The 16,501-nt window shown below is 37.2% G+C and overlaps 1 protein-coding gene across 1 annotated transcript in view; it reads right to left on the bottom strand.

The window, feature by feature from the left end:
• Nucleotides 1-1,078: 1,078 nt before the first annotated feature.
• The window catches only part of diaph3 (diaphanous-related formin 3), a 352,867-nt gene continuing 337,444 nt past the window's right edge, over nucleotides 1,079-16,501 (bottom strand). Inside the window, exon 28 of the mRNA XM_051123390.1 lies at nucleotides 1,079-3,434. Within this exon, the coding sequence (XP_050979347.1) occupies nucleotides 3,178-3,434 (257 nt within the window). The 3' untranslated portion in view covers nucleotides 1,079-3,177. The remainder of the gene's footprint in view (nucleotides 3,435-16,501) is intronic.

Genomic DNA, 16,501 nt, shown 5'->3' on the forward strand with positions numbered 1-16,501 from the left:
TATTTCAAATTTTTGCTGTACAGTTAAAACAGAAGTTAAAAACATTTAAAATCTTACTGTTCAAAAACTTTTGACTGTTTTACAACAATTTTTTCCTGTGATGGCAAAGCAGCATCATTACATTACTTAAGATTTTTGTGGAAACTATGACTCATTTTTACAGGATCCTCTGAAGAATAATCCTCAAAAGAACAGCATTTATTTGAAATATATTTTTTCAAATAATTTTGCTATCATCTTTGATCAATTTAATGTCACAATTTAATGTCACAACTAAATAAAAAAGTAATTTAATAATAAAAAAGGCTAATAAAAGTCCCACTGAGCCCAATTTTTGAATAATAATGTACAAATAAGGGATTTGGGCTTTTGACCAAAAAAAAAAAAAGAATAAAAAAGAAACATAAATAAAATAATAAAAACAGTGTATGCCATGTCACACTGTGGGCAACTGCTGTCACTGCTTGACATGTCATGTCAATTACCCATGTATCTTCACGAAGATGGCATGCAATCTCTGTGGAAAACAACAACAACAGCCACAACCATAAAAAACAAAACACCTGAAGCATAAATTTACATTTCTGTTGAAATAGTTTCAATTAAAAGTAATATCTAACTAATTTTATCCAATTATTTGTCAGGGTGATCTATTTTTCTTTGATTGACACCTTACCTTTACTTCAAATAACAAGCACTATTTAAATGTCATTCATTTGCACAATGCTGGCTAAGAATGTGATAGACATGTCTGCTATCATTCCTTTATTTAAAGCAACCAGCACCCTAGTGCTGTGAAGGGGCTAAGCCACCTCCCCAATTTCCACCAAATTAACGAAACTAGAACAAACACCTTTGGAAACAGCATTCATTATTATTTACAATTCAATAAACGCTGTGATTGTGGGTAGCAGAGGCTTTCATCTCACCAGGAGGTGTCGGCCTCCCTTCCTAACCTCAGCCCTGCTCTCAGGTAACCGTGCATAAAATGAGATTTCTGAATGAACGAGAAGATGCGCGAGAACATATGCACCCTTTTAATGAGGGAAACTGACTGAGACAGTAAGTGGAACAAAATTAAAAAAAGAAAAAGAAAAGTATCGACATTCGTTTGTTTCGAAGCCAAACAAAACACTGAGTTCTCGGCATCATTTTTCTTCTCCTTATTTTATTTGAAGCATTTCACCAAAGGATGTCACCGCAATAATGTCTATCCAATAACAGGAATGCTGTTTCGATAATTTAAAAAAGGTGATGGGAGGAAGTCCAGAGAGAACAAGAGAGACAGAGAGAGAAAACGAGATGTGATTTCACAGGTAATCTCATTCTGATGTCACGCCTGATTGAGAGCAGTAAAGAGGAAAATCACATCAGGAATAGCAGAACAGAAAACATCATGAGGAGGAATGTGAAAACTTGCCAATTATACAAGGAGAAAACACGTGCACGTGACGAGACAGACAAACACAAAAGGAAACCGAAGAAATCGAACGTCTAACACAAAAAAAAGCAGCAAATCCGAGAACAAATGTGCAGAGAAGGAGTGTGCATTATATCACTGAGGTTTGCTAAGTAGTACAAATACTCCTGGCACTCAGGGATCTGCTGTCAGCGGCTCTCCTAATACAGAACCGCTGCTCTTGCATAGTACCGTCTCTCTAGAGGTGGACGAAACCCAACTAATACATGTTTTGTTTTTTTTAATCTCAAAAATAGAAAACAGTCAGTACACAAGTAATTGTTTTAAAGTATAAAGATTTCCATGCATATTAAAACTTTTAGGATTAATTTGATTACATAAACGAATACAAACAAAGCTCAAGAAGACTCACACTGAAAAATAAGTGATTTATATTTAGAACAAACATTAAACGAGAAGTTCACTCCCAGAACAAACATTTACAGTTTACTCACCCCCTTGCCATCCAAGATGTTCGTGTCTTTCTTTAATCGATAAGGAATTATCAGGAATCATCTCCATATAATGGTCTTCAATGGTGCCCCCAAGTTTGAACCTCCAAAATGCAGCTTCAAACGGCTCTCAGCCGAGGAAGAACGGTCTTATCTAGCAAATCGGTCATTTTCGAAACAAATTGACAATTTATATACTTTTCAACCTTAAACGCTCAACCTTAAGTCTGCATGAACTGTTTTTTTCCGGTTCAATGTGGTCAAGACAGTTATGTTGAAAAACTCCCATCTCATTTTCTTCCCCATCTTCAAAATCGTTCTACATCGATGCAGAAGTACCAACCCAGTGTTTACAAGTGATCATGCAAAAAAGATCAAATGCCCTTTACAAAAAAATGGTAAAACAGTGTAGGACAATAGGACATGTAGGACGATTCTGACGTTGAAGAAGAAAACGAGACAGGAGTTTTTCGACATACCCTTAACTGTATTGACGAACATTTGAGGTTAAAAAGTATATAAACTGTCAATTTGTTTCAAAACTGACCGATCGTTTAGCTAGATAAGACCCTTCTTCCTTGGCTGGGATCATTTAGAGCCATTTGAAGCTGCATTTAAACTGGATTTTGGAAGCTCAAACTTCGGGCACCACTGAAGTCCGCTATATGGAGAGAAATCTTGAAATGTTTTCCTCAAGAAACAATTTCTTATTGACTGAAGAAAGAAAGACATGAACATCTTGGATGACAAGAGGGTGAGTAAATTATCTGTAAATTTTTGTTCTGGAAGTGGACTTCTTTAAGATGCTAAAAAAATGTTTTGGTCATATGAAAGCGTAAAATGAGTCTGAATGCAGATACAAATTTGAACTGTTATCAAACGCCTATGTGAGAATACGCATATATGAGTGCCTTTTGAAAAGTAATAATTGGTCCGTTTATGACATAAAAAAGACAAGCGCTTGGCCCAAAGGTCACTCTTAACCGTTGAGTAATTAGCCGCTTAATAAAAAACAGCGACGAGTTTTCATCCCAGACCCAACCAGCACAAAGACTCGCACGTCTGTGGACAACAAGTCTGTTGTTGGAGGTAAAAGGGCAGAGGAGACGGATGGGAAAGGTTAATTGTTAAGACTTTTCCTATGCGCGTATGTGGGCAAGCCGACGGCATTTATTAGCAAAAGGTGACTGCGAGCTTTGTGTTTCTTTTTTGTGTCCGTGTCACCGCAGCGACTACAGAGGTCAAAGCCGAGAGGCGGTGATGTCATCACAGGGCACGCAGGCGGGCGAGCAAGGCCTCCACGTCCGTGTCACCATTGGATGAGCAAAGTGGAGTTTGCTCTTTTTCCTTCTCTCGCTCTCTGGCTTTTTCTTTCTCCCTCTCGGGCCGGTGGGTCGGCCTGTGGGTTGCAGACGGATGGGGTTCGCTCTCGTAATGAGGCTCCTTGGCAGTAGGTGCTCGTGTCGAGTTGAAATTGATATTCTGCCGCGACCGTGACCTTTGCAGAGGTGCTTTCGTGTTTTCTGCAGGAGAGAGAGATAGGGAGAGAAAAAAAAACGTTTATAAAAGTTAGCAGCTCTTTGAAGACGGGTCGTGCCGACACTGAAGTCATCAAAGAAATGAGAGAGGAAGACGGAGAGCAATGCAGGCGACAGCATGACAACACAATAAAAATTAAAGAGGCGCACACGTAGACGCTCGCTCACCTCGGCACCGTCACCTCTCACCCTTTTTATTGCTGCCGATGTTCTTCTAGCCTTTCCAGCACTAAATCTCTGATCTGTGATGTGGCGCAGGGGCTGGTGGGAAGCCGTCACACTGACTTAATGCTCTGCACTGCTTCACTACCTCAGCACATCTACCTGAACAACTTAAACCCATCAGACTGATGCGACCTCTGACCGTCTTCTCCTACTCACTCTGAAATCACAAGTAATTGTGAAATGAACTTGCATTGTGGGATATAAAGTCACAAATGCAAGCAATAGGGGAAATAAATATAATAGGCATGCATGTTTTAAACCCTGTTTTTTTCTTAAGAGTTCAGTTCTCTACAAACCCAGGAATACGTGTGGAGGCCACAGAATAAAAAAATTAAAAAGGTAGTTGCGACTTTTTATCAATTCAGACTTTTTTCGTAGAACAGTGAGATATAAATGCACAACTGCGAGTTATAAAGTCAGAATTGCTAGATATAAAGTCAAAATTGCAAGATATATACTCACAATCGCGAGAAAAGAGACTTTTTCTCACAATTACGACTTTTTTTCTTGTGATTTCGAGTTTGCGTCTCGCAAGTCTGACATTTTTTCCCCAGAATTGTGTCATATAAGTTCACAATTCTGACTTTTTTTCCTCAGAACTGAGATAAACGCACAACTGTGAGTTATAAAGTCAGAATTGCGGGATACAAACTCAGAATTGCAAGAAATAAATTCTCTTTTTTCCCCAGAATTGTGTCATATAAACTCGCAATTCTGACTTTTTTTCTTGCAATTGCGACTTTGTATTTCGCAATTTTGACTTTTTTTTTCCTCAGAATTGTGAGATACAAACTCACAATTGTATGAAAGCCTGTTTCCGCCACTGAATAAAAAATAAAAAGTTAATTGTGACTTTTTATCTCACAATTCTGACTTTGTTTCTTGCAATTTTGAGTTTAACATCTCGCAATTCTGAATTTTTACCTCAAAACCGTAAGATATAAACGCACAACTGCGAGTTATAAAGTCACATTTGTGGGATATAAACTCAAAATTGTGAGAAATAAAGTCAGAATTGTGAGATATAAACACAATTCCGACTTTTTCTCAAAAATCACAGAACTGTGAAATAAAAACTCTCAATTGTAAATTATAATATCGATTTTTGAGGGGGAAAAGAGACTGATATGCTGTATATGAGTTTGTATCTCACAATTCTGAATTAACTCACAATGGCATGTTATAAAGTCAGAACCGCAATTCTGAGAAAAGAAGTCACAATTTTCCACCACTAAATAAAATAAAAAGTTAATTGTGACTTTTCATGTAATGATTCAGTTTTTTGTTTTTCGTTTTTTTTTCTTGCAATTGCGAGTTTACTTGGAATTCTGACTTTCTGTCTCAGCATTGCATGATACAAACTCGCAAGTCTACCTTTATTTCCCAGAATTGCAAGTCTATATCTCACAATTCTGAGAAAAAAGTCGGATTTGTGAAGAAAGGTCTTCTTTTATGTCAAACCTGTGAGTAGACCTTGGGCCAGACATCAGTTTGCAATTTAAAAGAAACATCCTGGCAACCACTCAACAACACTCTAGCATCATGGCTGAGAAGTCACTACTCTTATCATAATGCAAAAATCTAGTTTTCTCTTGCTATCATGGTCTTATTACTTGGTAAAGATGATTTGATGTGTTGAATTTTTGCATGTCTGCCTAAATTTGCAGCTTAGACCTTTAGAAACTTATGAGAAGACAAAAACAACTTAAGTTGTGCATTTTCAGTGGGCAGTTAGTTTGAGATTGAAGAAAGCGTTGTGTCTGTGGGCTCCTTTATTGCGGTATTTTTGCTTAGCTGTTATCGCTGGCTCTTTTCTCCTCTCCCTTTCTCTCATTCTCCATCCTTTCTTGTTTGTAGAGATTGTCCTTGTTTAAAGCACTCATACATCACTCTCTCTCTCGCTGCTTGCTGAAGTGAACGAGTGTGCTTTGCACCTTGGTGAGGCTCCGTTTGCAATGCTGGAGCTTTTTTTTTTGGCGGCGTGGCTGTAATATATGCTGTCATCAGAGATTGGAGCCTGGCGCAGTAATCGCCACTGATGTGATGATAAAACCGCTCAGTCCAGAACCAAACAGAAAAACTTTCTCAGCTTCTCAGCCATACCACTCCATACAGAATACATATAGGTCAAGGCAAGGTCATATGAATATGGAAATTTCCCTCTTTTTTGCTCTTCCTTATTCATTTGCTTGGTTTTTCTCTGCATATAAATTTATACAGCCATACCACTCTTATTTATGGAAGCCTGTTTCCAGCATTGAATAAAAAAAAAAAAAAAAAAAAGGTTATTGCGACTTGCTATCTCACAATTCTGACTTTATTTCTCAGAATTGTGAGATATAAATGTGTAATTCTGAGAAATAAAGCCGCAATTGCATGATATAAACTCGCAATTGTGAGTTATAAAGTCAGAATTGCGAGTTTATAGCTCACAATTTTGAGTTTATATCCTGCAAATGTGACTTTATAACTCAATTGACTTTACAACGACAATTGTGCATTTATATCTCACAGTTCTGAGGTAAAAAGTCAGAATTATCTCAATTCTGACACAACTGTGAGTTATAAAGTCATAATTGTGACATATAAACTCGCAATTCTGATAAATAAAGTCTTTTTTTCTCCTCAGAACTGGACTTTATAACTCGCAATTGTATGGAAGCCCACTTCCGCCACTGAATAATTTTTTTAAAAAAGGCTATTGCGACTTATCTCACAATTCTGACTTTTTTTTCTCAGCATTGTGTGATACAAACTTGCAATTCTGACTTTTTTATTAGAATTGTGAGATATAAACTTGCAATTCTGAGAACTAAAGGCGCAATTGCCTGATATAAACTCGCAATTCTGTGAACATATCAGTCTTTTTTTTCTCCTCAGATCTGGACTTTGTAACTAGCAATTGTGAGTTTATATCTCATCTTCTGTATATCAGAATTGTGATATACAAACTTATTTGTAAATAATGTCAGAATTGCGAGATACTAAATCGCATTTGCAAGAAAAAAGTTATAATTGCTAGATACAAACTCGCATTTGTGAGAAAAAAAGTCAGAATTGCGAATTTTTATTTCACAGTTCTGAGAAAAAAAATGTCAGAATTGCGAGAAAAAAACTGAATTGCGAGATACAAACTCGCAATTTGCGAGAAAAAAGTCTGAAATGCGAGATACAAACATTTGCGAGAAAAAAGTCAGAATTGCAAGTTTTTATTTTACAGTTCTGAGAGAAAATAGTCAGAAATGCGAGAAAAAAAGAGAATTGTGAGATACAAACTCACATTTGTGAGGAAAAAAAAGTAAATCAGTATTTGTGAGATTAAAAGTCGCAATCATTTTTTTTATTTCAGTGGCAGAAACAGCCACTTCAGCTTCCATAGTTATGCATGATTATGTATTAGTCAGAAACTGTAAGGATTAATGATGTGTGAATGCTATCACGTGTTGACCTTTTTAAAATGTGGTATATAGTAAACAATCTCATGAAGGTATGAAGGTCTATGATTCTGAGCATGTGGATAGGACAGAATGCAGTCCATTGTGTCATCCAGAGCAAATGAGAGGTTTGAGATGAATGGTAGCTGTAATGTACAGTATAAGAGTGAGTGTGTGTGGTAGTGAGTTCTCTGCGCTCTCATTACTGCTTTGTGAGAATGTGCACTCGTTTGTCTCCGTGTGCCGGTCTCTGCCCTATGCTTCAGGCCACTTTCATTAGTCTCTTTGGCTCTTCCTCTTTTGCCTTCATTTCCTGCTCGTCCCATTTGCTGTTTCCCGTTCTTAAAATAATCTTTCTTTTTCTCTACACGTCTCTGTTTGGCTCCATACCGCTTAATTCTTTATCCTCTTCTTCCTTTCACGCTCAAACTGACCCTGTTGATATGGAGAGGCTGCGTGTCTCTCATTAGCGTGAGGATGAGGTCTGTGTGTCTTAATGAGTGTTAAAATACAAGCTACAGTGGAGACGCTGTATGACTACATGACTTCAGATAGGATCTATTTTTTACCATCCACCAAGAAGCAGCAGATGCCAAGATTTTCTAAACTTTTTACAAGGAGTGAGAGAAAGAGGCAGGATGTGGTACTACAGAGACAAAGCAGTGAGCAGCTGTGACAGTCATGCTCGACTCTAATACAGTTCTTTTCAATAAGTTAACGGATCTAAAAAAACAAGACGTTGTTTTTTCTAATCCAGTCGTGGTTTTCTTGTGAACATATGTCGAGGACTGACACAGAAGAGAAGAAATTGTTCACTGAAGTCGTTATATTTGTTTTCTTTGTGCTCAAAAAGTATTCTCATAGCTTCATAAAATTCAGGTTTAACCACTGATGTCACATGGACTATTTTAACAATGTCCCATGGACTATTTTAACAATGTCCCTACTACCTTTCTGGGCCTTGAACATGGTAGTATTCTTGCAGGGTCTGAAAGCTTTCGGATTTGATTGAAAATATCTTAATTTGTGTTCTGATAATGAACAAAGGTCTTACAGGTTTGGAACGACATGAGCATGAGTAATTAATGACAGAATTTTTATTTTTGGGTGAACTACCTCTTTAAAATGTGAGAAACTGCAAGATACAAACTCACATTTGTGAGAAAAAAGTCAGAAATGCAAGACACAAACTCGCATTTGCGAAAAAAAAAGGTCAGGATTGCAATACAAACACATTTGCGAGAATAAAAGTCAGAATTGTGAGAAAAAAAAGTCAGAATTGTGAGAAATAAAAGTCAGAATTGCGAGATATAAACTTGCATTTCCAAGAAAAAAAGTCAGAATTGTGATATACAAACTCATATTTGCAAGAAAAAAGTCATAATTGCAATACAAACACATTTGCAAGAATAAAAGTCAGAATTGTGAGAAAAAAGTCAGAAATACAAAACCGCATTTGTGAGAAAAGTCAGAATTATGAGTTTCTATCTTACAGTTCTAAGAAAAAAAGAACTGTGAGAAAAAAGCCATAATTGCAAGATTCAAACGCGCATTTGTGAAAAAAAAAGTCAGAATAGTGATATACAAACTCATATTTGCAAGAAAAGTCAGAATTGTGAGAAAAAAACTCAGAATTGCGAGATACAAACACCTTTGCATGGAAAAAAAAAATCAGAATTGCGAAATACAAAATCGCATTTGTGAGAAAAAAGTCAGAATTGTGAGATACAAACATTTGTGAGAAAAGTCAGAATTGCAAGTTTTTATCTTACAATTCTAAGAAAAAAATAATTGTGAGAAAAAAGTCAGAATATCAAGATACAAACTTGCATTTGCGAGAAAAAAGTCAGAATTGGGAGTTTTTAATCAGTTCTGAGAAAAAAAAATAATTGTGAGAAAAGCCATAATTGCGAGATAAAACTCAGAGAATTTTGAGTTTTTATTTGTGAGATATAAAGTCGGCATAACTTTTTTTTATTTAGTGGCGGAAACAGGCTTCTATAGTTATGCATGATTATGTCGTGGTACTCCTGTGAACGTGCATTGAAGACAGAAGAACATAAATTTTAACAAATTTGTTATTTTTGTGTGCAAAAAGTATTCTTGTAGCTTCATAAAATTTAGGTTTAACTACTAATGTCACATGGACTATTTTAACGATGTCCTTGCTAACTATATGGGCCTTGAACATGGTAATACCATTGCAGGGTCAGAAAGCTCTAGGATTTCATCAAAAATATCTTAATTTGTGTTCTGAAGATGAACGAAGGTCTTACGGGTTTGAAACAACATGAGGGTGAGTAATTAATGACAGAATTTTAATTTTTGGTTGAACTTACTCTTTAAAATGCAACAGTTAATTTAATAAATAAGACCACCATTTGAATCATTTATCTCTTGGGCCAATATTTCTAAAAACGTTCAATTAATATTCTAAAAACATTCACAACTGCCCATCCTTTCAGCTTCCCTCAAGCGTCTGTGAAGCAAACACACACTGCGGTAGAAATTTGAAAGCCACGTTCCTTTCATCAGTACGTACCTCCTCAGTTAGGCTCATAAAAACTCGCTCACGTCCAGACTGTGCCATCTGAGAGAGACACTCTCATTCCTCTCTTCAAACAGAACAGGGCTGAAATACCGGTTTCTGACTTTAGAGATCATTTGCTCAATTTGCATTTTCACTGGGGGTTGCCGAGAAGCTCGCGTTCTTTTCATCTCGTTGCTCTCCTCCTTTCTTTCCCTCACTCTTTGCCTGAAGTTTTGGCAAGAGACTCGACGGAACACGACCGCCGACGAGGGCACTTGATCAACCTAACGAGCTCGAACGCAGACAGGCTTCCGATTAGTTGCAATGGAGCCTGTCTCGCACCAATCGGGACTTTAGGGGTTTCGCACAATGCAATCTGTGACACGTAATTTCCCCCCTGCACGCCGTGCGGTTTGCCATGTAATCTATAGAAGTATTAGGCATGATTAGACCATCCTGCATCCTAGTATTAGAAAGGCTGGAAATGGCACCTGGTGAAAGGCTGAATCACATGCATGGAAATTATCATCACTTAGCTCGGTGGGAGAAACAAGGTAGTCAGTCATGGGAATGATACTCCTTTGAAAGGACTTTGTCCTGTCGGGGTGTTATATGGGGAAGCACTACATCAAGTACAGCTGGATTTTTTTTTTGTTTTTTTTGTTAGAGATGACACAAGTGAACTGATATAACGCTACAGTTTGATGACTAAATTTAGCCTAATGATCCGGCTGTCCTACTGGCCCTCTCTCGTTTGGACTCTGCGCAGACTCGTTTATCTACATTTAGGTGGAAAAAGGGAGATGGCATATGTGGACAAGGTCAAGGGAAATCAGAGCTAATTCTGAGCGGGTGAATTAGACCAGAACTACTGGTAATAAATAATGCCTTAATTGATGCCTTACGGTGCACAGGGACGTGATTATGGGCTGCCACATGAATAACAGGGAACCCTGGGCGACAGAATATGGGTTTGGTTCCGTGCAAATGGCAAACAATGTCAGACTACGAGAGACTGTGTGTGCGTATTTGATGTGGTGGCTCTCAAATGATGAGCCCAGTGCAAAAGGGGAGCCCTGACTGATAAAGAGGGCTGTAATTCAGAGCCCATGATGCTCTAATGTCCCTCTTTGTCTGACTGAAGGCCTCTGAGAGCGATGACCTGCACATTATCCCTTATGCCTACATGAGTTAAGCAGTAATTAAGCATATCAGCAGAGACATGCCTCATCCACCGGGCACCCAGTGGTGCCACAGGTAGAGCATGTTTTTATGCATTTCAATAGTCTTCGCCTGACATTTATGACAGTGGGAAGGCAATTAATACTTGAAAGATAAAAAAAAGAAGGAGAGGAGGGTCCAAAAAGGCTGTAACCTTCTAATTGCAAGGCTGAAGTAGCAGCATAACCCCTGAACCCAAGCAAGAGTCATGCATATCAAAGATGGTCCATGTGTTGTTCTGGGATCAGCGAGTGTGAACGCTGAAACGCAGAAAGAGAATAAGTAATGATTCACAGTTAAACAGCATAATTCAGAAGTTCTCTTCTCCAAAGACACTGTGTATGTTGAATGTGCATCTCTTTGTGTTTTATGTGCTTTTGTGTGGGTGCATTTGCGTATCAGAGATCTTGTGGCTCTAGATGTGGGTTTGGATGTGGGTTTTTGGGTTTTGGTCTCAGACAAGACCAAAGTAGCAATCATCTCTACAACTTCTGGAGGAATAACGCACCCAAATATGTAAAATCTGAAATTATTTATTCAAACTTCTGCGGAAAACAAAACAAATACTGTTTTTTAAAGTATGTTTCAGCTGTTTTGGTCCATAAAATAACCATGGGCAACATAACCCTCAAACGTCAACTAAAACCTAGTTGATTTTTGCATGTATCACGAAGGTTTCAATAAGTTTAAGGTTTGTGTGATCATATTCTATGTCGTCACTATATGTGTACATTGAACAATTTTGATTTAATGGTTTAAATTTCAACTTGTGCATCATACAAATTGATCATATTGCTTCCAAAAACATGATATAGCAGTCAACTCTCGATTTCATGCTAGCTTTATGCCATTTTTGGCTTTTTAAGGTTCTAAACCCTACTGACTTCCAATGTATGGATGAAAACATTTGACACAATCTTCAAAATGTCTTCGTACGCAGAAGAAAGCAAGCCATAATAGTTTCAAACAACAAAACGGTATAATAAAAGATCATTTTTGGAAAAATTATAATTTTTTTTTTTACACAATCTTATGTCATTCCAAATATGAATTTGGAACATAAAAGAAGACATTTTGAAGAATGTTGGTAACCTAACTGTTGGTGGCCATTTCCTCCATTGTATGGACAAAAAACAGAAAATTTCCAAGTAGGGCTGTCATGATTCCTCGTTTCGATTCGAGTACTTGATTATAAAAAAAAATCCTTGAGTAACCGGCCAGATACCAGAAGTGGTGCATTCCACAGACGAGAATCCATGAAATGCATTATTAGAACATTTTCTAAGGCTGCATGATATATTAAACCCATTTAAAAGACATAATAAAGAATAATGCTAAATTAACGTATGTTATGATTCAATTAAATAAATATATGCAATGCAGGTTTAATATATGCAGAATTTTCATTTTTGTGTGAACTAGCCTTTTAAGAAAGTGTGGTATGTTTAGTCTCTAGCAATCTGTCTGATGAATATGTCTGAATTTGTCTGAAATGGGGTCCCTGAATGGTAAAGTATTAAAAAACAGCAGTTTAATCAAAGTCTTTGATTACATCGCTCATTAATTCTGCATTTCCCCAGCATGGTTCTAAGACTGACAGATATGGGACTTGAAGTCCTTAGTCCAGGCCTTCAAGGGCTCTAGTCTTGGTGTGGGTCCAATCTGGTGTGTATACCTGTATAAACACACTCTCTCTCTCTCTCTCTCTCTCATTCTCTCTCTCTTTGTGCAGCAGTTGTATTGAATAATCAGAGTATTTAACAAAGAGCAGCAATGGGGAGTTGTAATCCCACAGCATTCAGCGCCTCACAAAAATTAATTACAAATGAAAACGGCTTAATGCTTACTTGAACCCGGGGAGAGAAGAGAATGTCACCAAATGATATTTGTTTAGGGGATAAGGGTGGGGGGGAGAGAGAGAGAGTTAGAGACAGAAAGAGAGATGCATGTTGTGCTGTTTCATGATTTTGAGATGAAACATCTGTATCTCAGCATCAGAGAGACTCTAGAGAGATCTTTGATGTTGACAAAATAATCAGTATGCCATTTTGAACAACATTAGCGGTTAAAGGAGCTAAACACTACACATCATACAGTGTGTACATACGCGGTTGAGTGATTCAACCGTTTCGGGTCACAGGAAGGTCACAATGTGTGATTCACACACTTAATTTTGCGCGCATATGCTCTTAAGTAATTTACTTTGACACACACGTTCTAACTAGCAGTCGTCTGCCCAAACAAACCAGCACAAGACCAATAATACACAGACAAACCCAGCCTCAAAGCAGCAGCACAAATGAACAAGTGATTCAATCTGAGAACACAACGTTCAGCAGAAAGAGAGGGGGATGTATTTGGGGAACTTATGCCCTGCAGTGTGAGTCTGACCCAGTCATATGACCAATTGAATGTTACTGTGTCCTACCAAAACAAAAGGTTTACAAGCAAACAGAAATTGGTTGGACAGCACCTGGTCTGATGCAAACACAACACTAGATCCAACCCGACAAGCACAACAAACAAGTGTTCGAGGGTAATCTGGAGGATTAGACCCCAGAGAAGTGTTGATCAATCGAGTGGTGTGTGTTTGTGATGGTCACAGATGGTGACTCTATACAGGCCACTTTCTCACCTTCCGCCATAAAAACTGCTACATTTGTTACCATTTTGATCGCTCACTGTGACTAAAACATCACTCTCGTCACCTCATGGTTTCAGCTGGACTTATATTTAATGCAGCAACTCGCTTAAAGCGATAGTTCACCCAAAAATGACAATTCTGTCATTAATTACTAACCCTCATGTCGTTTCAAAGCCGCAAGACCTTCATTCATCTTCGGAACACAAATTAAGACATTTTATTAGAATTCCGAGAGCTTTCTGACCCTGTATAGACAGCAACGCAACTACCACATTCAAGGCCACAAATAGTAGTATGGAAATCGTTGAAATAGTCCATATGACATCAGTGGTTTAACCATAATTAGCATTAATTTGAGTTTTGAAGATGAATGAACGTCCTATAGGTTTGGAACAACATGAGAGTGAGTAATTAATGACAGAATTGTCATTTTGGGTGAACTATACCTTTAAATTGTGATTTATCTGTCTTAAAGGGACAGTTCACCTGTTTGTTACTAAAATTTTTCAAAATATCTTTTGTGTTTCTGTAGGAGAAAGTCAGAGACATTTGGAATTAAATAAATGCTTTAAATTCAGTCAGTATTTTGTCATTCCATTTTCATTTTATTCATATTCACAAAGATCATTTTAGTCGCTCAGATTGAAGTCTAACTAAACGTGAAACATTTTGATTCAACTTTTTTTTTTGGTTGTAAACACTAAAAAAAATATGAATCATGCAAAATATACAGCTCAATAACTGATTAATATATAAGGAGAGTGAGTAATTAATGACAGAATTTTCATTTTTGGTTGAACTATCCCTTTAAACTGTGATTTATCTGTTTTAAAGGGACAGTTCACCCCAAAATGCAAATTCTGTCACCCACGTCATTCTAAACCTGTTTGACCTTCTTCTGCTGAACACAGAAGATATTTTTAGAAATATCTCATGCGCCAAAACTGTTTTGTTACTAAAAGTTTTTAAAATATCTTTTGTGTTTCTGTAGAAGAAAGTCAGACATTTGGAATTAAATAAATGCTTTAAATTCAGTCAGTATTTTGTCATTCCATATTCATTTTATTCATATTCACAAAGATCATTTTAGTCGCCCAGACTAAAGTCTACCTAAACGTGAAACATTTTGATTAAACATTTCATTTTTGTAAACACTAAGAAATATGAATCACGCAATAACTATACAGCTCAATAACTGCTTAATGTATAAAGAGTAGTATTTTGAAGATTAAATAATAAACTATACACACACTACGGTTTAAAAGCAAGACATGAATAATTTTATTCATCAGCATGGCTGTGTTAAATAAATCAAAAGCGACAGTAAAGACATTTATGTTACAAAACTTCTATTTCAAATAAATGCTGTTCTGGTAATCATTATTGATGACAGAATTTTCTTGTTTTGGGTAAACAATCTCTTTAAGGCCCTGGGATGAGGAAAAAAAGAGCAATCCATTAGGCATCACCACTGTACCTCTGGAGAGTAAACAATCCCTGGATGCTCCAGGGCTAATGTCCAGTAATAAGTGTACTGGGAATCATTTCAGGATAAAAGTGTCTGAAAAAAAATGACTGTTTACTACAAAAGTTCCCTGTCTGTTTGCTTATAGGTTGATTGCTTCATCTTCAGAAACAAAAAAAAAATCAAACTGAAGGCCCAGCATTTTCTGGCCAACCCAGTCTAATACGTTTTGCTGGGATCAAAGATACAAACTATCTGACATAAGCTTTGGGACGGGACTAGAAAGACAGTGTGAAACTGATTTAGTGACAGATGAGACACAGCAGAATGTCCCCCGACAATCGCTAAGTGAGACAGACAGTTTGCTGAGATCGGGTCGGCTGGGCTCTCTTCACAAACTGCTCTACTGCAATGCAAAGTTCATGAACATTTCTGTGCGGATACAAGCGTGTGGGCGAAAACGTACCTCTAATTGGAAGTAACGTATATCTGTCATTGCGAATCTGCTCGCTGCAACTAGGGCGAACTGCTGGAGAGCTGCACAATTAGCAAAGATTCAAACGAAATCAGTCGTCACACTGGCAGTCTCTGTGAAGCTTCCCAGAACAGGAAGTTGGGCTGGGGTTTAAAGTAATTAGAGAGAAGGAATCTTCATTTGAATGCCAAACCTGATGAGTTTCCTGAATATTTTTTGCTACAGGACATCTGTCTGCATGCCGCTGCAGGGATGGGTAATTATTCAATCCAGCCCACTCTCATTTATATCGCTGTCTAGGGCTGTCTCACTCCATCTTTCCACTATTCCCAAACTCCCTTTCAGTGTTTCCTAAAGTTTTTTATTTCTTTTTTTTTTGGTTTTGTCTTTAAATGAAAATATGTTTAAAATTTAGTCAGTATTTTGCCATGCCATACTCATTTTCTTTTAGTACACTGAAAAGGCATATCATTTTAGCCAAACAGACCCAAGTTTAAACAAATTCAAAACATATATACACTTATATGTAAGCCAGTTTTTTTTTCTCAGAAAAAAAAATTGTAACTTTTTTCTCAGAATTGTAAGATATAAACTCACAATTTTAAGTTATAAAGTCAGAATTGCAAGATATAACTCATAATTTTGACATTTTTCTCAGAATTGCATGATATAAACTCAGAGAATTGTCTGATTTGTGAAATACAAACTCACAAAACTTTTTTTCTTGCAAATGCGAGTTTGTATTTCGCAATTTGGACTTTTTCCACAAATGCGATTTTGTATTTCACAATTCTGACCTTTTCTCGTAAATGTGAGTTTGTATTTCGCAATTCTGACTTTTTTTCCTCGCAAATGCCACTTTGTATCTCGCAGATCAGACTTTTTCTTGTGAATGTGAGTTTGTATCTCAGACTTTTTTTTCCCTCACAAATGCGAGTTTGTATCTCACAATTCTGCCTTTTTTTCCCGCAAACGCAAGTTTATATCTCGCAATTCTGACTTTTTTACCCTCACAAATGCGAGTTTGTGTCTCACAATTCTTCCTTTTTTCTCGCAAA

Source organism: Labeo rohita, chromosome 11 (assembly GCF_022985175.1).
Source record: "Labeo rohita strain BAU-BD-2019 chromosome 11, IGBB_LRoh.1.0, whole genome shotgun sequence".
Lineage (NCBI taxonomy): Eukaryota > Metazoa > Chordata > Actinopteri > Cypriniformes > Cyprinidae > Labeo > Labeo rohita.